This window comes from Lepisma saccharinum, chromosome 5 (assembly GCF_977018435.1).
Source record: "Lepisma saccharinum chromosome 5, izLepSacc3.1, whole genome shotgun sequence".
In the NCBI taxonomy this organism is placed as follows: domain Eukaryota; kingdom Metazoa; phylum Arthropoda; class Insecta; order Zygentoma; family Lepismatidae; genus Lepisma; species Lepisma saccharinum.
The window spans coordinates 26,833,434-26,860,057 of NC_139233.1; the positions used below are offsets into that span (position 1 = coordinate 26,833,434).

Below are 26,624 nucleotides of genomic sequence, written 5' to 3' on the forward strand. Positions count from 1 at the left end.
CTGTGACTCATATCCGGCAGAAACGCATTAATAATATACAACAAAAGGTTAGCTTAGGCCGAAAACGGAATACATAATAGTGTCTTTTGTGCACTAATGGAAAACCATTAATTTCAAACTCACACGTGTGCATGAGTCATCGATGACTCATCTCCTCCTCCACCCACGACACGTGGCGCTAGATTAATTAACAATAGCGTCACCCCTCGAAAATGAATAAAAAACCAATAATGTCAATTAAAAATAACAGATAATCGAAGAAAAACGACTTTATCTCGGGCCAATTCTACTTGCAATGTAATTTATTTTTATTATATTTATTCATTGAAAGTCATTTCTTCAAAACATTAAATGTTCCCGGGCTACATCACCTTCCATTTACTTCCTTACGGCAGCTTTTCTGTCGTGACGAATGGGCATGAACGCAATTGGGAAGTGCACACAGCTGCACATTGAAATGGCGCTGTTTTCGACGGTGGGTAGAGGAAGCAGAAAGGCTCTTATGGCTTGGATCAAGGGCTTTCGGACTTGCTTCGTACAAATAATTGTGACATAGTAGCTGCGGACATGCGCTGTTCCCTCTCCGTGATGTAGTGTTGGAATCTTTCCACTCCTTGCCGTGTGACGGAGTCGAGAACAACCTATGCATCATTGCAAATTGGGGGATTTTTTCCTCAGCAAGGAAAGTTTTGAACTCTCTCACCTCACGCGGTTCTGAGCAAAGCATTCAAATCCGAATGAGGGGAGGGCGGGAAAAGGAGGGGAGAGGGCGTGGCGTGTTGTGACGAGCGTATTTAACCATGCAAGGCCAGATGCAATGAGTGGAATACGTTCATACAGGTGCTAGAAAAATAGTTTTATAAAATGTCAGTCGTTTGAATTAAACACATTCACAATGTCGTAGGAATTGGTGCATTTAGACGCTCTGACTTGTTTTTGGAAGTTCAACGAAAGTTTCAAATAATCAGAGTTTAATCTTGTATTTTTGTCACAGAACAATCAATCCAATTCTTTATTCAGTGCATACGAGAATCTTTAACTTGTACTCTTATGTCATTGATTTGAGATAATTTTTGTAGAGGTGCTGGCAAGAACTAGTTGCATTTGATTAGGGTTTCGAGGATCCTCATTACAATATCTTAAGTGAATAAGTTCATTAAAAAGAAGCATCATGTTGTTATAGAGCGAATGGCTTTTTATTAAATCAAAATAAAACACAGCAATTAATCTTTAGTTTAAGAGATAAGCCACCTTTAGATGACATTTGTGTTAAGTTTTTAGGAATACAAATTGATAACAAATTAACGTGGGAACCGCATATTAAATATATTAGTATTAAGTTGTCGAGAGTTATTTATTTGCTACGGCGTCTCAAAAATTGTGTACCTGTTGACTATATTAGAACTTCTTATTTTTCATTTTTTCAAAGCATTACACTTTATGGAATAATCCTATGGGGGAATTCCTGTCAGGTCAATGACGTTTTGCTATTGCAAAAGAAAGCCATCAGGGAGATTTCAGGTTCTTCTTATAAAGAACATTGTAGACCTTTGTTTATTCATTACAAAATAATGACTGTAATAAATTTATATATTTACTCTGTTTTGATTTATACTAAAAATAGGTTGTCTGAATTGAAATATAAACAAAATGTACATAATTACAATACAAGGTATAACAGAGAACTTTACTTATCTCATCATAGATTGTCTAAATCTTTAAATAGTTATGAAGTAATTGGCCAAAAACTTTTCAGCAAAATTCCATTCTACTTGCATAATGAATCGTTACAGGGTTTTTAAAACAAATTGTACAACTGGTTAGTTTTACACCCATTTTATGATATTAATGAGTTTTTTGAATGTCTAGTAGATATATGATTTAGTTTTTGGTACATAATTTAATTGGCATTGCATAGCCTATAGGTTTCAGACTATTATGTGCATATCTTAACTATTGACTATGTCTGTTGCTGTACTTGGCCTAATGACAATAACATTTTATTATTATTATTATTATTATTAAAAATAGTAATTAACATAAGTGTACGATGAAGTGTTTATGTGGCATTAAACTTGGGTTTCTGATGGGACATATTTACATTAAAGAAAGATAATGTACATTATTAAAACACGGAAATTACACAAAATTCTAGCAATATTATTAGCCTTTACAAATCATGGCAGTTTATCGGTTTAGCGTTGCGAGTGATTTTGTCAGGTCGTCGAATGCTGAATTTTCTACAGGTCACGAAAGAGACCAAACAACATATCTTCTCTCGTGATCGATTAAAAAAATCACTAGGGTATTTCGATATTTTAATAAACCTTATTTTTAAAATAAAATCATGAAATATAACTGCTATCGTCTCATTATCAGGGAAAGTTGCATCGTAACTTGGATTTCAAATGCGATTAGCAAAAACGGGCAGGAATAATTGAGTGAGAATAACAACACTTCTTCTGGACGCGAGGCCAAGGTGCACACCCATTGACCCAGACCACGAGCCGCCACTGGTTCAGAGGCTGTACCCTGTCTGTTCATAATGCGTAGTTTAGATTTGCTACATGAAAACAAAGCACAAGTAGTAATTAAGGTATATAAACAGTGGTTTTCTTATTATTATTTCTTTAGATCGTGCTTTTCGGTATATTTTAGTGATTCTTCATATGGAAACCCTGCGTTTCATTCCTTGTCGCGAACAAGGGTAAAATTCCCACTACAAGATATTGATTGATGTCCAGAAGGAAAAGGGCCTACTTCATTTTTCAGATCTCTTCCATGTTGCACGAAAGCGTTCGCCGAGCAATTGGTGCACTGGGAAACAGGGGTAGACTGGGTAGACTGAACTATACATATTTCAAACTATCGATTTCTTCCTCCTTTTCGTTTTTGACTAAAGAGAATATTGATGCTACATTTTCCAATGACTTTCAGCCAAGGCGTTCACATACAGGTGGGGTCAATAAGCCATTTCTTGTGTTGTAAAAACTGTTAGCTTGTGACGTAACTTCTGAGATTAAGAAAGTATAACGAGAAATTAGATTTTTTAACTGCTTTTTAGTGCATTTTCCACAGGAAGAGATGCTATTAGAATCTCTCTGAGTCCCCTTTAACCACGTAATATGCACAATGTGTGTGTGTTGGAGGGAGGGGCGTTGGTATGAGTGTGTGTGTAAGAGAAGTGGCAGTCAATTTGGTAGAACATTTGACTACCACGTGGGAAACCTATGTTGGATTCCCGACCATGTACATTGGGAAGCATAAGTATTGCTTGGTAAATTGTCCATAGCCATTTTCATTAATCTTTCTCTTGCACCCTACATATTTTTAAGAAATGGGTATTCACGTATGCTGGTCCAGAGGTTGACAGCAGGTTGTGTGACCTTTTTTTTCAATTCGTGAAGTTATCCTTTAGTAAAACAAGGAGAAAATAGCATGGTGATGAATTATTTTTCTTTTTATTCTGATGCATTTCCAGTTTTGGCACCTTGCACCCTACCCAAGGTTTAGAACCCAATCGTCACTACTGCTCACAATTAGAAAAACAGACTTTGAACAAGAAAAATGTCATATTTATATATGTGACGATTTAGCAAACCAATGCCTGAATATTTTGCTCTCTCAGTCCGGCGCTGGCTAGAGACCATCGTCGCTAACAGAAGAGCATTTGTCACAGTATACTTTAATTCCGACACACTGTGACGTCTGGAGAAAACCTTCCTTCCTTGCTTTCGATTCGCCTGTCACAATTTCCGTCCGCCGCTTAAGAAAAGCATGTCCCAGGAAGCCACAAATTACACAGCAAGAGTTCGATTCTTGTCTTCGTTTCTCAAGAAAACTGACGTCAGAAAAGTGTCAGTTGTCAGTGGTTGAAATGCATAATGCATCAGTGAACGATCCAAGAACACACGCAACAAATATTCATGTCTGTTCAATCATTTATCTGTTTTGTCTTTTACAAAATGGCTGTACCTTTGCGTTGTTCGTCTGTTGGCAGCTACGCGGCGCTGGGGGTCTGGTGCGGGCACATGCTGCTCCTGTAAAAGTGGGCCCGGAATTTATTATATTATATTATTTTCTGAGCTTATAAAATAATGTTCAACCTGATAGCCGTCCGTTTCCCTTCAGTTAGAACCAGAAAACTTGGTTTATACGTATATATATATATATATATCTTTTGCATTTTTTGGCTTTTAGATAAATTTTCTGTTTTTTTTTTTTTGTCTCACTTTATTCATTTTTATCGTTTCTTTGTCTTCTTCCGTTCACCTATTGTTTCCTGAATTTTAAATGCATTTGCTACCACAATTTAAATATTTAGATTTCCTTCTATGGTCTTTTCAGCAAGTTCACTATTAATACGGCCCAATGCAAAAGCCCAATATTTTTAATCTTAAATTTTTGGCAATGGATTAAATAATTAATTGTAGTAATTTTATTTTTCCTCCAGCAAACTTAAAATACTTTGTGTGAAGCGTACTTTGCTGGCCATCGCTTTAATCTGTGTGTTGAAGTAAAATTAGTCGCAATATTGAGAACAAATCTAATCTGATGTACGCGAAACACAACTGTATTTTCAGATGCTGACCGACTACTGTATCGTTCAAGCACAATTCTGAAGGGAGGTGAATGGCTTACACCAGTGGTTCCCAAACTGTGCGCCGCGGCGCCACCTAACAGGGAAATGTACCAATATTTTCACTGAAATGACACTTATTTGTTGGTCTACACATGGTTTTAGAATCCGACCATCGTATCAATTCAAATATGTGCTTATTTAGTACCTCTTGCACATAAAATGTTTCTGAATTTCAAATATGTGTTTATTTTTCCACTTAGGCAAGCAACCTAACCACAATAACTAAGCGTTGCAAGTGGTAGATAGGCCTACATTCTGACTTGGGCGCCGCGGAAAAAATCTTCGAACACTACGGGCGCCTTAAAAGGAAAAAAAAATTGGAACCACTGACTTACACAGTAAAATCCTTGTAGTGCATTTTATGTGACCTTGAAGTAAAAATAAAGAAAACTACATTTGCACTTAATTTATTTTTTCCCATTTCTTCGGTAGTTTGAACAACCAAACAAACGGGTTTTATCGAATTATTCAACTCTTATAATTTCTGAAATAAGAAAATTTCATTTTAAGCCAAAAATTATTTTTGTCATTTTTTTTATCATTTTAAGTCATTTTTTATTAGTTTTAAGATCATTATTTTTAGATTTTTTTAGGTCATCATTTTCCAAGCCCTAATTACTAAGAGCTCCTAAGCTAACAATTCCTAACCTACAATTATGATTAGTTCTAATAATTCATATGTAGTTAGGTTAGGAGTGCCAGATATGGAGCTCTTAGTCATTAGTTTTAGTGACTGTTTCCAGCTGGATGTACTAAAGACTCGGCTCTGGGTAGATTCTAAACACTTTCTGTTGTTCTGTGCCAAAGTTGTAAACAAACAGTTCATAAAAAGGGGTGCTTACTGATATGGGAATGAGTAGAAATCGATCTTTTCTTAATTGTTTCGAAATGAAGTTACTTTTCTCAAATCGTTTTGTGGTCTGTTCTTAGATCAGCCAGTTGTGGTTAATCGCCAAGATTGGAAAAAAATATATATATTCATTTTCTATCCACAAATGTGATTTACGGTGCAGGGCAATTTGAAGTAGGCCTACTATTTTCCACTCTAAATATTTACCAAGGTGCTGGGTTGTGTTTTTACGTTGAAAGACTTCGAAGTGTTAACTCTAACGGAGAATTCACACAGAAGAGACACGCGACACGAGAGTTTCACACCGAAGAGACAAGCTGCACGCGACACATGGGGCCGCGACCCGATACCTTACCCTCGCATCAACTATACTGAGCTGCGAAATGATCTGCTTAAAGTGGTTGACAACTATCATAATCCCAATATCATATTTGAGTTGTGAGTTTTCGTTGTTGAAGTCCATTGTATGCACAAATATACTTATTAGGACTCGACCTACAGTTTAAAGTGGGGTCCGTGCCACTATGTGCCTCCACCGGTTATCGAACCCGGAGACGTTACCACTTCGTCATCCATATTTTTATATTTGTCAACAATCCTACACACGTAATCAAACTATTATTACTCTTTATGATTATGCTACAATTGATTTATCACTATTTAATTTCATAGGTACGATGCTAATTCATGCATAAAATCTTCAATACTGTAAAGATTTACGAGGAAAATTCTTCGGCTAAGGGCAATGACTTAAAAAAAAATACCGTGACATGGTTTCACGAAGGTTGAGAACCATTTCTCTAGTGTTTAGGTATTCGCTTTATTCAGGCTGGAAAGTCTAGCGTATACAGTTTGAGGTCAGTGCATATTATTTCTGTCCTGAGTTCGATACTCGGTGGAGGCACAAGTTGTTCGGATCCCACTTTAAACTGTAGGTCCAGTCCCGATTAGCCTTACTGTGCATAAAGTGGACTTAAAACAACAAATCAATCAATCAATCATATTATTTCTGTTCTCTCATGTACAACATGCCTCTCTCGAGTTTCAATAACTTGCACAAATTTTACAATGCGATTCAGATGTAACAATGTCTCTTGTTATGTTTTTTCGGGTGACTAATAAACTGATTAATGCATTTATATCGGCACTGAGTAAAGAAGCAAGTGTCGCTTTCCGCGTGTCCGTGCATCTTGTCTCTTCGGTGTGAATTCGGCCTAAGGTTCATTACCAAAGATAGTCCTTTATTTTGAGTCTGTCCCCTAAAAGACGAGTCTAAATGGTTCCTTTTTTGTGACAATAACTTACCGGCATAGAATTACTACAACAATACACCTTCTCTACTACTATGAACTGGCATTGTCGTGTGAAAATTATTTCACATTTCAATGTCAACAGTGTGCCATATTCCAATTTTCTTAAAATATTGGGGTTTCTTCTGTTTACCTGCAACAAATGCCTCCAATGAACGAGTGTTTTTCAATCATGATACCGGGTGATCTGTTTGAGATGCCAGGAAAGTAAACCTTTATAAACAAGAGGTTAATGTACGTATCTGTGAGCAGTTTGTTGTAATATAAGCAGGAAGGATGTAAGTTTCGAATGAGTTTACTGACTTCAGCTGCGTGGCGGCAGTAGCATGCATGCAATACTCGAAAATTTCGCATACCATACATACTGTGTGCGCTGTTGTGATGTGATCACCACCTTTGTTACCATGCACATTAGCGCCGCCATGTGGCTGAAGTCTGTAAACCTCCACTCACTCGATACGTACATTAATCTCTTGTGTATAAAGGTTTAGTTTTCTGACGTCTAGAGTTGCAAAAAAGACGGCTATTTTGAATGGACGTTTTTTTTTTCAATTACAAACAATATTACATTGTTTCCTAGGATGTTCCCACTACTTATTTATTACTTTTGTTCATAAAAACAAATGTAATGTAATTAGGAGGCAAAATACACTTGGTGCGCATATCCGGCGCCATCTCTGAATAAGTCTCATTCGAGCCACTCATACCATTGACAGTGTATAATTGGTTGGTAATTATTATATTTAATAAACAACAGCACTTCTACAAACTAAAAAGCATTAATAAAAAAATATTATGAATTTTGTGAGTTTTAGTGAATGATAAAATATATGTGAGACACTCATGCAATAATTGTTTATTATTTTTATTACTGATAGTAATTTTTGTAATTATTATAATTCATAAATAACTGCACATAATCAGCAAAGGAAGCATATTCAATAATAAAATGATTTATTGAATTTTGGTGAAAAAAAATATGGGCTTGGCAGCCTCCCGATATGTAAGTTTATTTTATGGTATGGGTAAGCTAGGGTTAAAACTATACATGTAGTCCCGACGAGCACATCTGACCATGAAAACAAGATTTTACATGTTTGTGTCTGAATTCAAATGTTGATGTCATAAAATATGAAACAAATGTTAAAATCAAAATATTCGATGTTTCGGGACAATTAAAAATCTTTACTGTTCACAACACATATGCAGAAGTATAGGTATTGTGTGAATTGGTGTATATATCCTGTTTAACAGAGCTTTGAGGTGGAAGTGACACGTGGCGCTTGGAACCCAACCATTAGAAGTAAATGCAACCTTTCGAACCGAAGCAACATAAGCTGCAAGTGTCGCTTGTCACTTGGCCTGTACCGTTTTCTCAGGGAACTTTCAGACCGAAGAAACAATTGACATGTGTCACTTGGAAGCAGACCCTGAGTAATTTATTCAAACTTTTGAACCGAAGTGCGCCAACGAGCTAAACATGTCACTTGCATGTTGCTCAGACTACACTGTTTTCTCAATGGCGTGCATCGTGCTGCTTCGGTCTGTTGTTCTTGCATGTACTGTGAACGTTTGGTTTTTATACTGAAGGAGATTGTGTCGCTTGTCATCTGTGACTTCAGTCTGAAAGCTCCTTCATTTGCGCACATCATGTAGGCTCGTTCTTTGTGCATGTTTGGTGGATGCTTGCTTACAGACTGAAGGGGTCCACGTTACCTGTCACTTCAATGTGACCCCCGCCCCCCACTGTAATGTATTGCTTTGGTCTGAATGTTCTCTATATTTGACCAGATTGTTAGCTACTTCATAATAGATTAAGATTTCATTTAGCCTGTAAATTACAGAGAATAAATTGCAAGTACTGTTGATGGAAAAAGGCCAGATTTTTTAAAGAAGGTTCCTTTTATAGTCATGAATGGCCCTCTGGAGTGGTATAAAGTAATGCTGTTGCCTTGTAGTCAGAAGAGGTCTGAGGTTCAATCCTCAGTGGAGGCACAGTGATTCGGATCTCATTTCAAACTGTAGGTCCAGTCCAGATTTGTGGCGAGTCTCAATTGCTTTTATACTTCAGTTTTAGTGCCAGTGTATTTCAATGGCCGTGGCGCACAAAGTCTGTTGCACCCAAGGGTTGACGACTAATTTTTTAAATCTAATTTTATATTTGACAACAAGTCTATACATGATTGAACTATGATTATGCCATACTTGATATATTAATATTAATTTCTATATAAAGTTTAAAGATCAGAAATGAATTTATGAGTGAAATAGTTCGGATCAGGGCATTGACTTACAAGAAATAACTTTACTGGGCTGTGGTCTCACAACGGTTAAGAACCACTGCACCAAGCCGCCAAAATACATCACTAGTTGCTCCATGACCAGGTTTAGCGGCCATTTAACCAAATTATACAAATTATGCATGATGTACTGGAAAGCAGAATACAAATATATATTTTACTGAACACAAAATTTAATGTAAAGAGATCTGATACTAGATTTTTAAAAGGTAGAGCAGTATTTTCTTTTTGTTTCATGTACATGTTCGTGTAACAAATTCAATCATTAAAAATCATATCATACTATTAGGTTCTATTAAAAACACATACATAACTACTCCAGGTATGTTAATATGTTTCTACTACGGTACACACACACACACACACACACACACACACATATATATATATATATATATACAGGGTGTTTCCGGGCTGATGATACAAACTTTCAGGGATGATGGAGAGGGGCAAGTATCAATTTGAGATAAGGAACGCTGGTACGGAAACGACTTAGTCGAAAGTTATAGGCGAAAATCGGTGGATGAAGATGTAATACTTTTATTACCTGCACAAGTTTCACAAGCTGCTACATTCACAACAGTTGTTCCACTTGCTTTCTTCTTGTAGAGTCAAGTGAAAAGTCTTGTGTACGAGACACCTGTCGAGCCTGAAGAGGATCTCCTGGCAAGAAGTCTCGCTGCCTGTGACATTGTTCGAAAGACCCCGGGGTTGTTCCAACGGGTACGCCAGAACTTTGTGCGACGATGTCATGCCTGCAGTGAAGCTGGGGGACGCCACTTTGAACAACTGTTTTGAATGTAGCAGCATGGGAAACTTGTGCAGGTAATAAAAGTATTACATGTTCATCCACCGATTTTCGCCTATAACTTTCGACTAAGTCGTTTCCGGATCAGGGTTCCGTATCTCAAATTGATACGTGTGCCCTTCTCCATCATCCCTGAAAGTTTGTATCATCAGCCCGGAAACACCCTGTATTTAATATGCCTACCGAAATATGAAAACACTCGGAAAGAACCGCCCATTCAAAAAAGCCAGCATTCTTGGAAACACTGTTTAGCGTCTGTCTAGCTACGAATTTCAAATTGTAAATTGTATTTTACATTTAGAAATTAGGTCTATTTTACAGTAGGGAGATAAACAAAAACCATGGAAGAGGAAAAATACTGCCAACTCCTGTATTTTCATTTATTTGAGACAGTTTTGTGGAAAAAGCTCCAAAAAGCCTAACCAAAAAAGCCGCGGGGAAAAAACTCGTTTTTTTCCCAAAAAAGTCCGCTTTTTTTGACCACTTCCAACTCTACTGACATCTCCTACGGATCACCCGGTACAATATTCCGAGAGTATATTTTGTTCCCCTTACGTGTTAATACAATGCGTCACTGTATTATAGGCCAAAGAATATTAATTCGTAGAAAATTTGGAGATGAACAAAGAGGAATGTAAAGTGTATTGTATCATTTTTAGTTAGTACGAAATGCACATGAAAATTTTATATTTGTTTCAAAACTTACCCGCAACTTAAAAATTTGTTTTTCTTTACTCTAATACACTAAGTAACTGGGCAAGTGACAAGTATGTTCTTTCAGTACTAACTTTTTAAGCTAGGTTGATTAATAAGATGAAACTTAATCGCACGTGTGTAAACTTTAACAAAATGTTGTTTGAAAAAGAGGATGTACTGAAGAAGATACATTCATCAGCAAAATATCGATACGTGAGTTCTAATTCTAATGGACTGCTTGGTTGGAGTGCAGTGCATATCACCATATTATATAAGTTATTTACAAAGTATTTTTTTATTTAATTAATTTTCAAACATAAGTATTTATGATGAAACCGTTTTTTTTTAATAAAATGTGTCCATTTTTCCGCCTCGTTTTTCGTTCAGAAAAATATGAAAATGTCCCGTTTTGTTTTAATAACCTGTCACCTTACTTGACACCAGTCGTGGCGATTAGGGGGGCAGTTGCCCCCCACTTTTCGCCACTTTTGCCTCAGCACTGAGCTAAACCTTATCTACAAAGAGAAATAAACTGTATTTGCCTCCCCCCCAGTTTTGCCACCTTGCCATCCCGGGTTTGGAATCCAATCGCCGCCATAATTATAAGATCTCGTTGCTCAAAAGTAGCCACTATGTTCTAGCTGCAAGTTCGTCATAGAATTCAAACAAAGTTTATTTCTAATGTAGCATAAAACAAGCAATATTTACAAACCATAAGACAATATAATATAACGATTATTTTATTAACATAATATATACATAAAACAATATTACAATTCCAAACAATGTATTTTTGAGTTCAGAAACTAAATACATCAGTATATGTATATAACATGTATATACGTTTAACATGAATTATTAGTGTATATATTGTATACATAACACAACAAGTTGTTTCGTGTTCGTACTGTTTATCATTGTTTCACGATGTGAAGTGACGTACCCAAAAGGGGCTGATGAGGACATATCCCCCATTTCCCCAGCTTCCCTGAAATGATGAAATACGAAACAAACCGCTACAAGAAATCATAACTGATTAAACGAATTTTAAGGGTACACCATTGACAACGTGAGGTATAATTTGCAACAATTTGAGCATTTTTATCTTAAATGATACAATAAAATTGCCAGAAAATTACATTTGAATATAAATCAAATACTCATAATATTATATTCCAAAAGTATATTTTGTTCCCATTACGTGTTAATACAATGCATCACTGTATTATAGGCCAAAGAATTACTTCAAATTGACAAGAATATTAATTAGTAGAAAATCTGGAGAAGAACATAGAGAAATGCAAAGTGTATTGTTTGCTTTTTATTTATTAGAAAATACACATTAAAATTTCTATTTATTGTTTGAAAACTTACCCGCAACTTGAATTTTTTTTTACTCTAATAGACTAAGTAATTGTATTACTATGTACACTATATCAGTGAAAATCTCTAAGAATATAAGTTACTAACAGTATATAGAACTGTATTTATACTACCGTTAGCTACGAAATTAGGCGACTTAACAGAAGTGCGCAAGTGGTACATAAGGCAAAGCTGACGAGGTTGGTCTTGTGCTCGATATGGCAAAGTTTAAAGTTCAGCGTTGCCTAGTCGAAGCATTAAACCCCCTTGAACGTTATCTTCACTGCTCTTTCCAGTAAATATTGATCCAAATTTTGCATCACTTAATATGGAATATAGAATTATGACATGCATTGATGTAATCCTATGAACATACAGAATTATGTAGCGTTACCGCTGCGCCGATGTGGTAACAGCGCAGGTTCTACAGGTCGCCTAATTTCGCGATGCCGAGTGTAGTCGATATTTTGTTTCATGGTAAAGATCCAATTGTTATTCGGTACAGTATATTGTACATTGATTATTAAACAATTAATCATTAAAGCCACTGGATGATATCTTATAACTGTGTCAGTTTCAACACCATTTTATGTGTATGTTCCATGCTTTAGTTCATGTTAAGAAGAAAATTATTTGGCTGAATGATGCATCCATCCATCTTGAATTCTCGCTCAGCATCATAATTTTTACTATGGAGAAAGGATGAAGTTTGTCTCTATCTGCCGCACCTAGTGGTTGCATGACCTTGTAGTTAGTGGTGAGGTTTGCGTACTTTGATGATCCACTAGGCTATACTAGCGGTAGCATAGCTACTGGTAGGGTCTCCCATGCTGGGCAGGCTAGTGGTAAAGAGTCAGACTAAAAAGCAACCTACTGGATAACGGCTCCCATGGCGGAAGAAGATGGATGGCCATCTCATCGGCAAAGGAGGTGGAAGAACCAGAAACCAGGAAGAGAAACACCTGTTTCAAAAACCTTGGTGTAGCTGGCACCTGCTATTAGTACCTTTGCCAGGGTTACGGTGAAGACCTCAACGGCAACTATGGCGGAGAAGGAGACCTTCGGAACGGCATAGCTGGCGGAAGAGGCACTCATTCTCATCGAGTAGAAATATGAGAAAAAGTCTCTGTCTTGTGGAGAGGAGGGATCCTCAAAGACTAGGGGAAAATACCCCGACAGAAAATTAGCCTGCTTGGAGACTCAGGTGGCAGCCCTATCACCAAGGTCAGGTTCTGTGGGCCAATAACCCGCACACTTTAAATCACACTATTAAAGAAACATCAACAAGAGGAAGCCGAACTGATTCTAAGACGGCAACATTTGGCCTGAAAAGGACAATGAGAATTGGAATATGGAATGTAAGAACCCTGCGGGAGAGTGGAAAACTACGGCAGGCAGTGGCCTGCATGAAGAGCTATTGTCTGAGCATCTTAGGTATAAGTGAAGTGAGATGGTCAGAGTTTGGAGAACTCATGAAGGACTTACATTCATATATTCCGGAAGACCTGAGGGTGAAGGTGTGGGTATATTGATGGACAAGGAAGCAAAAAGGAGCCTTATTCAATGATATCCAGTGTCTGCGAGGATAATTGTGGCTCACATCAAAACCAATATCCGAAACATCGTTATGATGCAGTGTTATGCACCCACAGAAGCAGCAGAGCTTGAAGATAAATAAGAGTTTTATAAGCAGCTCAATAACACAATAAAGAAGCAAAAAAGCAAGGATATCATAATAATTGGAGGAGATTTAAACGCAAAGGTTGGGCAGGACAACGAAGGCCTTGAGCATGCCATGGGTAAACATGGCTTAGAAGAGCGAAATGAGAATAGACAACTTCTTGTGGACTTCTGTGCTAGCCATGACTTAGTTATTGCTGGTACTATATTTCCTCACAATAAATGCCATAAAATAACGTATGTGCTACCAGACCATATAACAGAAAATCAGATAGTCCACGTGGCAATTGGACAGAGGTGGCTACGTTCTCTACAGAATGTAAGAAACAAGAGAGTTGCAGATATTGGGAGTGATCATAACTTGGTAGTGGCTAACTCTAAAATGAAAATTAAAGCATAGAAGAATAGAACGAAACAGCCAAGGAAACGGTATGATGTTAGTAAGTTGAACGATAAGACTCTCCAGGAAACCTTCAGGATTGAACTGAGAAATCGGTTTGAAGTATTAACCGATGAAACCATTGAAAGAAAATGGACAAAAATCCGATCTGCTTTCACAGAAGTAAGTGAAAAAGGTTCTTGCTTTAAGGATAGGAGGAAAAAATGGGACGTGTCTGCAGACCTGGGACAAATTAATGATAAAAAAGGTAAAGTGTTCCCCTGTGCATAGCACCACGCCATGAAGGCGTATAGGGGGTGTGGGGGTAACGAGCGAAAAATAATTAAGGAGGCAATGAACTCAAGCAGGACAAAGGCAATAAAGGCAGAATTAGAAACAAAGTATACAGAGAAGAATCGACAAGTAAAGAGTAGTGTTCGTAGGATCAAAGAAATTGGGTAGACAATCTGTCCCAACAGACGGAGGAAGCAGCAAAATAGAGAAATATTAAAGAACCATACAACATCAAAAGAGTTCTGTCAAGGAAACAGATGCAGAGAAATCGACCAGTGAGAAGTAAAGATGGTACCCTCCTTACCAACTGAAACTTTGGAAGGATCACTTCTCTGCAACCCTTACTCTCTCTGTGGATGCTCAGATAGACCAGGTGCAAGAGGAAAATGATAATGATGGTGATGTTGACCACAGTGTAAGAATTAGGACTGATGTTCCAACAGTAGGAGAAATTAAACAGGCTCTGGAAGAGATGCGCAATGGTAAAGCAGCAGGTGTTGACAACATACCACCGGATGTGATGAAAAGTGACATAAACACCACAGCAGCCCTTATTTGAGAAGATGTGGATAAAGGTAGAGATGCCTAAGGACTGGAGGAGTGGCCTGTTGGTGAAGATACCGAAAATGGGGGATACATCAAAGTTTGACAACTCGAGAGGTATAGATAGCACTTCTCTCCATTCCGAGTAAGATCTTCACTACAGTTATCCTAAACAGAATTAAGGGACATGTTAACTTGAGACTAAGAAGAGAACAGGCAGGGTTTTGACCAAATCGCTCTTGTATCGAACTAATTAACACCTTGCGGATAATTTTGGTGCAATGTATAGAATGGTCATCTCGTCTCTATACAATTTTCGTTGACTTCGAGAAAGCATTTGACTCGGTCAACAGAAAGGCAATGTGGAAGGAAGTGAAACGATATGGAGTGCCTACAAAAATTCTTGATCTTATCCGAGAAACTTATCGTGATTATACATGTAGATTTATACATAAAGGCCGTGTATCTGAGCCAATAGATGTAGTCTGGAGTGAGGCAAGGTTGTATATTATCACTCACGATGTTCCTCATTGTGATCGTTGCAGTGATGCAAAATATAGTAGGAGGGAAAAGACGTGGTATACAATGGGGATTGAATAACAGACTAGAATACCTTGATTTTGCAGATGATTTGTGCTTCTTGTCTGAAGCACATGGTGATAAGCAAACAAAACTAACAGATTTGATAGAAAGTGCAAAAAAGTAGGACTTGTGATTAACTTCAAGTGAACCAAAGCACTGAGGATTAACTCCATAAAGACAGACCCGTTTAGTATCGGTGAAGAGATTATTGAAAATGTGGATAGCTTTACTTACCTGGGTAGTGTGGTGGCAAAAGACGGAGGGGCTGAGCAGGATGTTTTTCAACGTATCCACAAAGCAAATGGTACCTTTGTGAGGCTCTATCCAGTACGGAGAAACAAGGAAATATCTATGAAGACCAAACTTCGTATTTTTCGAAGTAATGTTAAGTCTGTACTGTTACATGGGTCTGAGACATGGAAGGTAACAAAAACGATTACCTCTAAACTACAGACCTTCATAAATCGCTGCCTGAGAAAAATTTTGAATGTCTTTTGGCCAGAAGTGATTCAAAACCAAGAACTTTGGAGAACATCTGGAGAAACCGAGGTGTCCATGCAAATAAAGCTGCGACAATGAAATTGGATAGGGCATACGTAGACGAAGGAAAATGAGGCTGTCGAGAGAGAAGGAAGAAGGAAAAGAGGAAGACCTAGACAGACGTGGCGAAGATATGTTCACGCTAAGGCGTTGGAGGAAGGAAAGAGCTGGAATAGAGTGAAGAGAATTACCGTCCATAGGACCACGTAGAGATGATTTGTTGATACCCTATGTTTCACAGAGAATAACAAAAATTAAGTCAAGTAAGTCAAAGTCTCCATCTGGTGAAGAGACAGGAAGTAGATAATCAAGTTCGATTTTCCTCCCACATATATTTTCAGATTAAATATTCAGATCAGGTTTGGTCTCCTTCCAAAAAACTAGAAAATTATTATTTCAACCTACTATATTCAAAGTCGAAATTCAACTCTCTTACGTGAACTGTACCGATTATAGCACCAAAACGGAATTTTAGAGTTCATCCCTTGTTACTGTTACCTCATCATGCACCTTCCGTCGGTAACTCGCTAAATACATGTACCCACGGTACAAGTATTTTCAAGAGCTAAAACGTTCTTAAATACAAAAATCGAAAAACAATAAAGGGTGGACGGATGTATCATTAATCCAATTATGAATCTTACAGCCTATATCTTTTTTTCAGCGGTATTAGAACTATTTGTAATTCTATATTATTAGTTACAGTCGTTCTGTGTTGTGTCATATATGCATGAATTTGACAATACAATGACAAGAATGCACGATATTATGCTGAATACTCGTCAGATTTTTAAGATAAAATCACAATTTACCTTCCCAATTTTACATAATAGATCATCACATAGTATCCTATAATTAACTTTTGTAAATTGTTGTGCGCTCTTTTGTTCATCTATGCTTTTACTATACCTCTCTCTTATCGCAAGATGTGGTCCAAACCCAATTAGCTTATTTCAACATAAAGTGGACTTGAACAAACTTTTGAGGATCATTATGTAAAAAAGGTAAAGTAAAAAAGGTAAAGTGCTCCCCTGTGCTTAGCACCACGCCATGAAGGCGTATAGGGGGTGTGGGGGTAACGCCCCACACTTTCTTGATCCGGTCGTGAGTGGGGGTGATGTGATCAGCATCACGCCCCTGACCGCCTTTACCCCCCAGGGTTTCCCCCAGGTACCCATGTTATTCGACGCTGGGTGGGCGCCGGGGCCGCTTCCATCGTTAGAAAAGTTCCCGGATTTGAACCGGCCGGGGATCGAACCCGGGACCTTGAGCATGGTAGTCAGACGCGTTACCGACTGAGCCACCGCGGCCAACCAGGATCATTATGTTGAGGAACTAACACGAAAACATTCGTGTCGTATGGAATTCGAATTCAGGGCACTCTATTTACACATTTTCATTTATATTTTGAGTTGATACCCTGCACTGTTTGTGTCAAAATGACAATCGTAGTTCCAGAAAGTATTTTGTGTTATGTCAAGAGAGCTCTCAATGACGTAATACGCTTAACTCAACTTTAACTTTATGGTTTCTCATGTGTATAGTGTGGGCCGCCATCATGATCAAGACTAATGTTAGAACCAATGATGCAAAGAAAACAACAATGAAGGTATTTTTTTCACCAATTAATATTTATAGTATTTCTGTACTTCGGCATAAACTGTGCTTTAGTGAAATAAATTATTTGAACATGATCATCATTCTTCATTGGTAGGAAGTGGTGTAGGTATCGGCCCGTAGGACTCTTTTGTGTGGAAGTGCTGGATAGAAGAGTTGAATTTTGTTTGATTAGTCGGGATGTATTGTTTTTCCGCTGCAACTGCAACAGCGGTGATTTCTAGAGTATTTTATTTTATTTTATTGCCTCCAACTATTGTATGGAGAGGCTGCAAAAATTTCATAGAATAAAAATAAAATGTTAAATGTTAACTTTCCCGGCAAACAAGAAAAACTAGGCAAATACGTTTCTCTTTATGTTTAGTGGTACTAGTAACCCGCCAATAATATCGCCCGCCGAGTTGTATAATGCACACAACGCCATCTCTTGAGAACTTTTGTTTATATTGTATGTATTTTCAAGTTCCTTGGTCCAGGGGTTTCTGTTGTAAATGTAAATAAAAATAACGCCCTCCCTTTTTACCCTTGTAGAGGTTGAATTTACGGAAATCCCCCTCTTGGTGGATGCTTATGTTTGGGTTTGTGTTGTGCAGTGTTGAGTCAGTAAAGAGGGCAAATTATTTTTATATTAAGATTCAGGTATATGCAAAAAATAACCGCACGCCAGAAAACATTCTCCTTGGCGTAATGGTAAGTTCGTCTCCTTGTAATCAAGGAGTGTCGGGTTCGGTACTCGTTGCGGGAACGTAGTGGTTCGCATCCGACCTTAAACTGTCGGCCCAGTCCCAATTAGTCTATCTGTGCACATAGTGGGCTTAAAACTCAAACAGAAAAGAATCTCAAATCGCTCCCTTGTGCCTCTCAATCATTTTTTCCTTGTGCCGTCACTGTGAAAAAAGGAAGATGTCTGTACAATGTATGGACAGGTTGATCTTATTATTGTAATGGTTGTATTGCAATAATGTGACTGAAGACAATGGGACAAGGAAACATAAGTATACCAGGAACTTATTACCTCTCTCTCTCTCTCTCTCTCTCTCTTTCTACATACACGGGACAATACGTAATAAACCAGAAAAACATGATGAAATATTCCATCATAAAACAGTCAGATATATTTTCTCAACAAACGTATCGTTATGTTCATTATAAAATTCACAGCTAAGCGGTTTCTAGCAAGACTTTCTTGGGCATTCATTATGTGAATCTGCTTACATACCTATAATATCCATTGTATCACTAATGTCTTATAACTATCCTATTTTACTATTGACTCTTTCTTGTTCTTCAAGATGTTCTCACCTGTTAGCAAAGAAGATGCGAATCTTTGGAGAACTGATGCCACTCTCATTTTCAGAGACTGTTATGTTGACGTAGATCTAAACCGAGTCTCTGAGTCTGTTCGATTTGATTTAGTCATTTGGAGATGCTTACCAGATGAGATGTAAGCAGTGACGTCAGTGCAGGATTTCATTTGGGGTGAAGATCTACGTCGGCGGTCATGTCTGCTGAGATTATCCCTTTCCTTTCGTCTTGTTTTTGTCTCTCGCTTTCTTTTTCATTTTTCATTTATCCTTTCCGCTTCTTTCTTTTCATATCTCTCTCTCTCTATCTATCTCTCTCTCTCACACACACACACACACACACTATTGCTTTCCTTTTTCTTTCTTTATCTCTGCCTTCTCTTCAATTCTTTTTTAAATATTTTATCATCTCTCTTCTTTCTTTTCTCTCATTCTCTTTTTCTCATTTGGCTCGTTGTTTTACTTACTTTTCTCGCTCATAGTTTTTCTGTCGTGTTTCCAATCTATCCGAAAAACGTCTCTCTCGCTGTTTGCTTTCATTATTCCGTCTCCCTCGTTCTACGTATCTTTTCCCCCTCTTTCTTTGTAGTTAGAAAATTTTCTATCTAGGTCATTTGGGTGAGTTAAGCCGATTTTATTGCGGGCTAGAAACCACCCACTCGCACCTTCTGGCTTATGTCTTTGGAGATTGCTTCGACAATACCTGCGGTTAGAACCATGTGGCAGGCACATTTTATTTTACGTCAGACACTTGTTTGACATTGAAGTGGGTGGATACAGCTCACAGAAGGCATGTCGGTACTTCTTGACATGGCGCGTCAAGAGAAGTGTCGGTTTCCTTTGCTTTCTAGAACTCTGGATGTCTCAACTGGAAGTTTTTTGTTGCATCTGTGCCGAAAGGTATGTAAGAATGATGAGGTTATAGATGCTGATGTGTCTGCAGGAAAGTCATAGAAATATAGTCCATTATTGCCTAATTCAGTTCATCTACTCGCATTCCAATAGAGTCCGGCGAGTTAGAAATGATTCTAATAAGGCCCAAAATCCAAAAACCTGAATAGGCGACGGGCGAAATAGTTGCCAGCACTACCACCTACCCAGCTGCTACATTGCTAAAAAGTTGCTTGACTTTGCCAGGTGGAGCTTTAATATGGTATTTTCATGGCTAATTTTCTGGACCACTGGGTTGAAGCGAACGCCAGTTTTACCCCATAACTGAATTCTCCACCATGAAATCCCGAAAATTCAGATTCAAGTTCGTGTACTTCGTACTGGACAAGTTGGAGCTTATCTTCAAGATGGTTGCAGTAGCACTGCTATACAGAGCCTGTGAAGAGAATTAGTCGATTCCAAACGCGGACTGAGGAGAGAGCGTCGAATTCTATTGGCTATTAAGCTACCAGTGAGAACACAGTTAACGCTTTTCTTCGGCACTGACCCTGACGATGAGAGTGGCATTATCTTTTGAAAGCTAACAATCTTCCTCAGATCTTCACCTGCTTGTTAACACAGGGGAACCCCTTGTATCATTCGTCGTAAGGAAAACTTCAAGGCATCGTCGAAAGACCTTGATAAGAGTTCATCAACGTACTGAGAGTCATCTGATAACAAAAAACTATACTATCACTCTCTCCGCCGAGCTGTTACCTGGACTGAGTCCTTTCGCGCACGGCACACGCTCCCCACACCCACACAGGAGGCAGTTCCAGACCCTGGAGAGTTTCTGGATCGCACTGCTGGAATGCACTGGAAGACACTCTTTGACCACGACCGTGCTTGTGGCAGCTGGAGTGGTCGTGTGCGTTTGCAAAGTGGCGGACTTCTGCTTGCCCAATGAGAGGCATATTGGAAGGTTGAATGTCCTGATGAAGGTATTCCTGAAGTCCTCGGAAAAGAGGCAGTATATATAGAAGGTCATTGAGTAATTTGTAACCTCCAGCACGTTAGCTACCGCACGGAACACTTGGTAAGGATAGTCTGCGATCTTCTTGTCGGACAATGTGACATTGAGGATCACCATGGGCGACACGCAGACAAAGAACAAGATGGAGGTACTGCCAAGAAGCAGCACGAGGCGCCGCTCCTCGGCAAACTTCCTAGAATCGTCACCAGAGGGCTTGAGAGTCATCTGCCTTCTTCTGTTACAGGATCGTCTGTACACAACCATGATCCTCACGTTCAGCGCAGCAAGGAGGATGGTTGGTCCAATCTTGAACACCACTTCGAGAGTCCAGATGTAGATGGAGTAGAAGAGAGAGTCCACGAATGCGACGTTCTCTTGTTTCTGGTAGATTACGTCACCGATAGGAGACAGGCACGTCTTTATCTCCGACCTGAAGACGTACGGAAGATAGATGAGGAACGTCAAGACTGGTATGAAGACCACCGACAGGTGGGCCCTGGAGGATGATTCCAACGGTCTGGTTCTTCCGGGCTGGCACACAGAGACGTACCTCTCCAGCGTGAGGGCGACCAGCATCATTACTCCAACACCTGAAAAGTATAAGAGGAATGCTAAGTTACACAGCCAATGTCTAGTCGATTTAACTACAACGTAATATTGGCAGTTCAAGGTCAACTTCGCCCCCCCAAAAAACAATAGACACCCTACTTGCATCCTCACACCACGCCTAACATTGGGTCATACTTATTTCACACCATCCATTAAACCAGCTTTCCGTTGATCTAGCGACAAAACTCAATAAGAACCACACCTGAACAACCTAACCTAATTACATCTCATTCAGAACCAATCTCCAAGTGATGTCCATACGATGTCTACAATCATATTCATGGATATCAATTTGACATCCATGAGATATCCAATTTGCATACCCATTTCTGGATATACATTGGACGTCCGTAAGATATACTTTCTGTCAAATAAATATCGGCAATTGTTCATTTAAAAATGCTTGTGTAAAATGTATGACGAAAATAATTGTAAGTTTATACCAATGTACCTGATTGTCACGTAGAGTTTTGGCGCGATCTGTCGACCAGTTTGTTTACAGCTGTTGGTTAAGTTACACGACCTGAAGTGTGCCCTGCGAATTTCCATTTGGATAAAAATATCAAATTTTGTGTTGCCAACGAAATTTCTTGTGCTGAATCATTGAAAATGTTGGAGAAGGCCTACAGTGAGTCAGGTTTATCGAAAACACAAGCAACGAGTGATGCGAAGCATTCAAAGAAGGACGAGAAGTGGTTGAAAATTTACCTCGTTCCGTCGACCTTCAACGTCTTCGACTAACGAAAACATCGACAAAATGAAGGAAATGGTGATGAAAAATCGTACTCAGGATCTGATAATGTCTCACGAACCCGTTCGCACCATTTTAGTTGATCATTTGGGCATGAGACGCGTCGCGGCACGGCTTGTTCCGAAGAAGCTCAATTTTCTTCAAGAACAGCACCGCAAACAGGTTTCTGAAGACATGCTTGAACGAGCCAATTCTGACCCTACATTCATGAGATGCATCAAATCGGATGACGTGACGTGGGTTTAAGAGTTTGGCATGCAAACCAGCCAACAAGCTTCGGAATGGTGCTTTGATAACGAGACGAAACCGAAGAAAACACGTCAAAGCCGCTCAAAAATCAAAGTCCTCTTGACTGTTATCTTTGGCTATCGTGGTGTTATCCAAGGGGGTCGGGGAGGGGGGGCGGCAAGCAGTCAAGAAACAATATTATGTAGGCGTTTTGAGGCATTTGAAAGAGAATGTTCACCGGAAAGGCCAGATTTGTGGAAGAACAATTCCTGGATTTTGCACCACGATAATGCGCCGTCTCACACATCGATCCTTGTACGCGAATGTTTGACGAAAAACTTAACGAATGTCATCGATCTAGCACCGTTTTCGCCAGATATGACCCAGTATGACTTTTGTTTGTTCCCCAAACTCAAATTTCCACTTTGTGGAAGACGTTTTGAGTCCATTGAAGCCATAAAACAAAAGGAGCTGAAGGCCATTCCTGAAAGTGCCTATAAGAAGTGTTTCGACGACTCGATTATTCGTTGGCATAAGTGTATCGCATCAAATGGGGACTATTTTGAAATCGACAAAATAGATTTGCATTATTACACCAATATTTTGAGTTTTAGTGAACAATTCCCGGTATTTTTTTGACAGAGCAGAAGGCCCTGGATAAGCGTCGGATCTCCAATGCTGGATAACCACTTGATATTTAGTGTATATGTCCACGTTATCGAAAATTTGACATTAAGGTTATTGATATACGTGGAGAGATTTATTCATAGTGTTTACACATTCAGTTGTTTGTTAGGACATCCTGCAAAAGTCAGGGAATTTTTCTATCTCGAAAAGTCAGGGAAATTTACTATATTTCTGGAAAAAGTTAACATTTTTTGTAGTAGTGCATTAAAAGTTGTTTTTTTTTAAAAAGGAAATGACAGTCAAGAAATTTAAAACTAGTTGTTGACAAACTATATTTAGTTTTACGAGGGTCACTATTTATATTTTGAGCCTAACAATGAAAAAACAGGAATTTGGCATTGAAAACTGCTTTATTGTTTTTCGAAGTATTCTCCTGTATGGTCAATACACTTTTGCATTCGTTCGAACCATTTGTCAAAGTAGTTTTTCCAATCTTCTTGAGACACCTCCATAATATGGTTTTTGAACGCATCAACGGCGTCTTCCGCCGACGAAAATCGTTGTCCACGCAATTTATTCTTGACATTCGGGAACAAGAAGAAGTCATTAGGTGCCAAATCAGGACTGTAGGGCGGATGACCCATCAATTCGATTTTTTGACTGTTCATAAAGTCGGTTGTTAGACGAGATGTGTGACAGCTGCTGGCATTGTCTTGATGAAGAATGATCCGACGGCGTTTGTTTGTTTTCCGTATTTGACCGAAGACCTCTGGCAAACAAATTGTTGTGTACCATTCAGAGTTGACCGTTCTTCGTTCCTCTAAAGGCACAGTTGCCACATGACCAGTTTTCCCGAAAAAACAGGCGACCATTTGTTTCGATGTGCTTTGAGCGCGAACAACTTTTGTTGGATTGGGTTCATCTTGAAACACCCATACAGTCGACTGCTGTTTACGTTCCGGCTCATATGCATATATCCATGATTCGTCACCTGTTACAATCTTATATACGTCTTTTGAAGCACCACGATTGTATTTATTGAGCATTTGTTTGCACCAATTGATTCGAGCGTCTTTTCGAGTTTTTGTCAAATTGTGTGGGATCCAACGAGAACATACCTTTCTCACAGCTAAATGATCATGTAATATTTTATATATGCTGGTGGAACTAATGCCTATGGTTGCCTCAATCTCACAGTATGTCACATGACGATCTTGCAGTATTAGGTTTTGCACAGCATCAATGTTTTCTTGAACAACAACTGATTTTGGACGACCTTCGCGAATCTCGTCGGTGAGCGAATGGCGGCCACGATTAGATTCGTTATACCAGCGTTTCACAGTGGCAAAGGCTGGGTCTTCATCGCCAAATGTGGAAGTAAGTTGATCGATGCATTCTTGTCGTGATAATCCACGTCGAAAATCGTAAAAATCATCGCACGAAAATGTTCACGAGTTAATTGTATTTTATTGTTGTCGCGCAATCTCCAAGGCAACATAAACAATACAAACGAAGCTATTGACAAAACATTTGAAGTACGTTATGGTCAATAATGCCAGACGATTCCGTGCAAACGTCAAATCGCGCCTAACTTCACTCAGTGTTGCCAAGGCTCAAAATATAGATAGTGACCCTCGTATATCCTGGATATTACCAGTAGTTAGAGTAAAATATATATAATTTTCATGTAGAAATCTACCATAGTATGTGGCTATTGAAATTTACCACTTTCCTGTTTCCATTTTTGATTCGTTTGGTAAATACTTATTGTGAACAATGCGTATGTTACTAAATTGTGTAAATTATGTGTTATTTATGCAATAGTTTGTGATTTTTTATTTAAAAAAACTATTAATGTAGGTGAGCCAAAGGTGGCTCTAGTTAAGCTTCTAGGGCAAATTACAAAATCTCTCATGAGAGATAAATTTCTGAAATTAAGAGAGATAACTCCTATAACTAATCAACAACTTGTACCAAGTGGATATTTTGTAACATTCCATGTAACTTTTTTATATAAAAAAGAATTACAAATTTGTTACATCTGTTCCTAAGGTGACCCACGGCTTATAGTTGACAGGAAATGATGCTTGTGCTCAGGAAAACATATTTATTCATGTATATTATTCTTGATGTCCAACTTTTGATTGTTGACATGCATTATAGACAGTAACGACGAATAGCCGACCTCCGTGGAGGACTGGTTTGCACAGTCCCTACGACGCCAGGGGATCCACAAGAACTTAAATAAAATGGCTGCTGGCAGGCCGAGACAATTCGCTTTCTGCATGGTGCACCTGAGGGGGACTGGGTATATTAATGTAGTGCCATTTATTAGCTGTGTTAAATACTAATATGATTTTCGTAATGTGGGCCACGTTGGGAACACAGGCTACCTTTGGCTCACCTACCTTATTACTCAATACATGACAAGTGTCACACCCCTGATACTTGCTTCCTCTCCCCGTACCCAGCAGTCAATTACTTTTGAGTTTTCCTTCTAGTTATTAGTAGTGCAGGTGGCCCGGTTCTAAAACCTCATTTGGGGCTCGAATCATCATGTGGGGCTCGTCGTAGCCTTTTATGATGTATATTTTGAGGGCAGAGTTGGCAACACTGTGGGCTCTTACTGTAGCTTTTTATGAGGGGGGTCCATTGCCCTCTGTTTACATCTGGTAATACTGCCGTAGATTCTTTGACAGTGTTGTTAAACCTACTGGGTTTTTCACTGTAAACTTTTATCAAAGGACCTGAGGGGCCCATGTATTTTTTATGTCTGGCAACACTGTTGGGGGCCTAGTGTTGACGACCTGTGGGCTCTTATTGTAGCTTTTTATGAGGGGGACCTATTGTTTTTTTTTATATTTGGCAACTCTATTGGATGTTCCTTTTTTGAGGCTTGGGTTTTACCAACCCATCCGAAGAAAATTCCACTATATGATCTTTCACTGGCTAAGCTAACCTACAAATAGGAATTGGCAACACTGACGAGGCTCGAATTATTATTTGAGGCTCGAATCATCATTTGATGCTCGTCGGTGTTGCCAACCCACTCTACAAAAATTCCACTATATGATATTTTGAAGCCTTTCACGGTGTATGTTAATTTTACTAGCAGTGTTTCCTACTAGCAGTGTTTCCAACTTGTTGTAGCCTTTCACGGTGTATAATTTTTTTAGCTTTTTGTGTGTGTGTGAGTGTATGTGTGCCCGAACAAAACGTAGCTTTTCACGATGTGTTTTTGATAATGTATGTTAACCTCACTAACAGTATTACCAACTCGCTCTACAAAACACTAAACTCGCTGAAATGGCGCTTGCTGAAATGATGCTCGCTGAAAATGGACGCTCGGGGTCAGTTCTCGGAGAGAGGTTAATTTAACCTAATTTTTTTTGTACGAAGCAAACATACGTAGGGGGTAAAAAAAAGGGCTTTAGTAGTGCAGGTGGGCCGGTTGAACGTTATTAAGTGAGGATCAAAAAAAAAACCTCAAAAAGTCACTTTCTCTCCACGTTCCGCGACTCATTTATTGCGGTGATGATGTTTCGCAGCGAAGAAAACAGCACCAAAACATCAAAAAAACTCACTTCAATTCACTGAAG

At 38.7% G+C, this 26,624-nt stretch overlaps 1 protein-coding gene across 1 annotated transcript in view; it reads right to left on the reverse strand.

The window, feature by feature from the left end:
- Positions 1 to 20,522: 20,522 nt before the first annotated feature.
- LOC145987958 (putative G-protein coupled receptor B0563.6) overlaps positions 20,523 to 26,624 on the reverse strand; it is a 215,009-nt gene continuing 208,907 nt past the window's right edge. The window contains exon 3 of the mRNA XM_083122799.1: positions 20,523 to 21,400. Within this exon, the coding sequence (XP_082978925.1) occupies positions 20,523 to 21,400 (878 nt within the window). The remainder of the gene's footprint in view (positions 21,401 to 26,624) is intronic.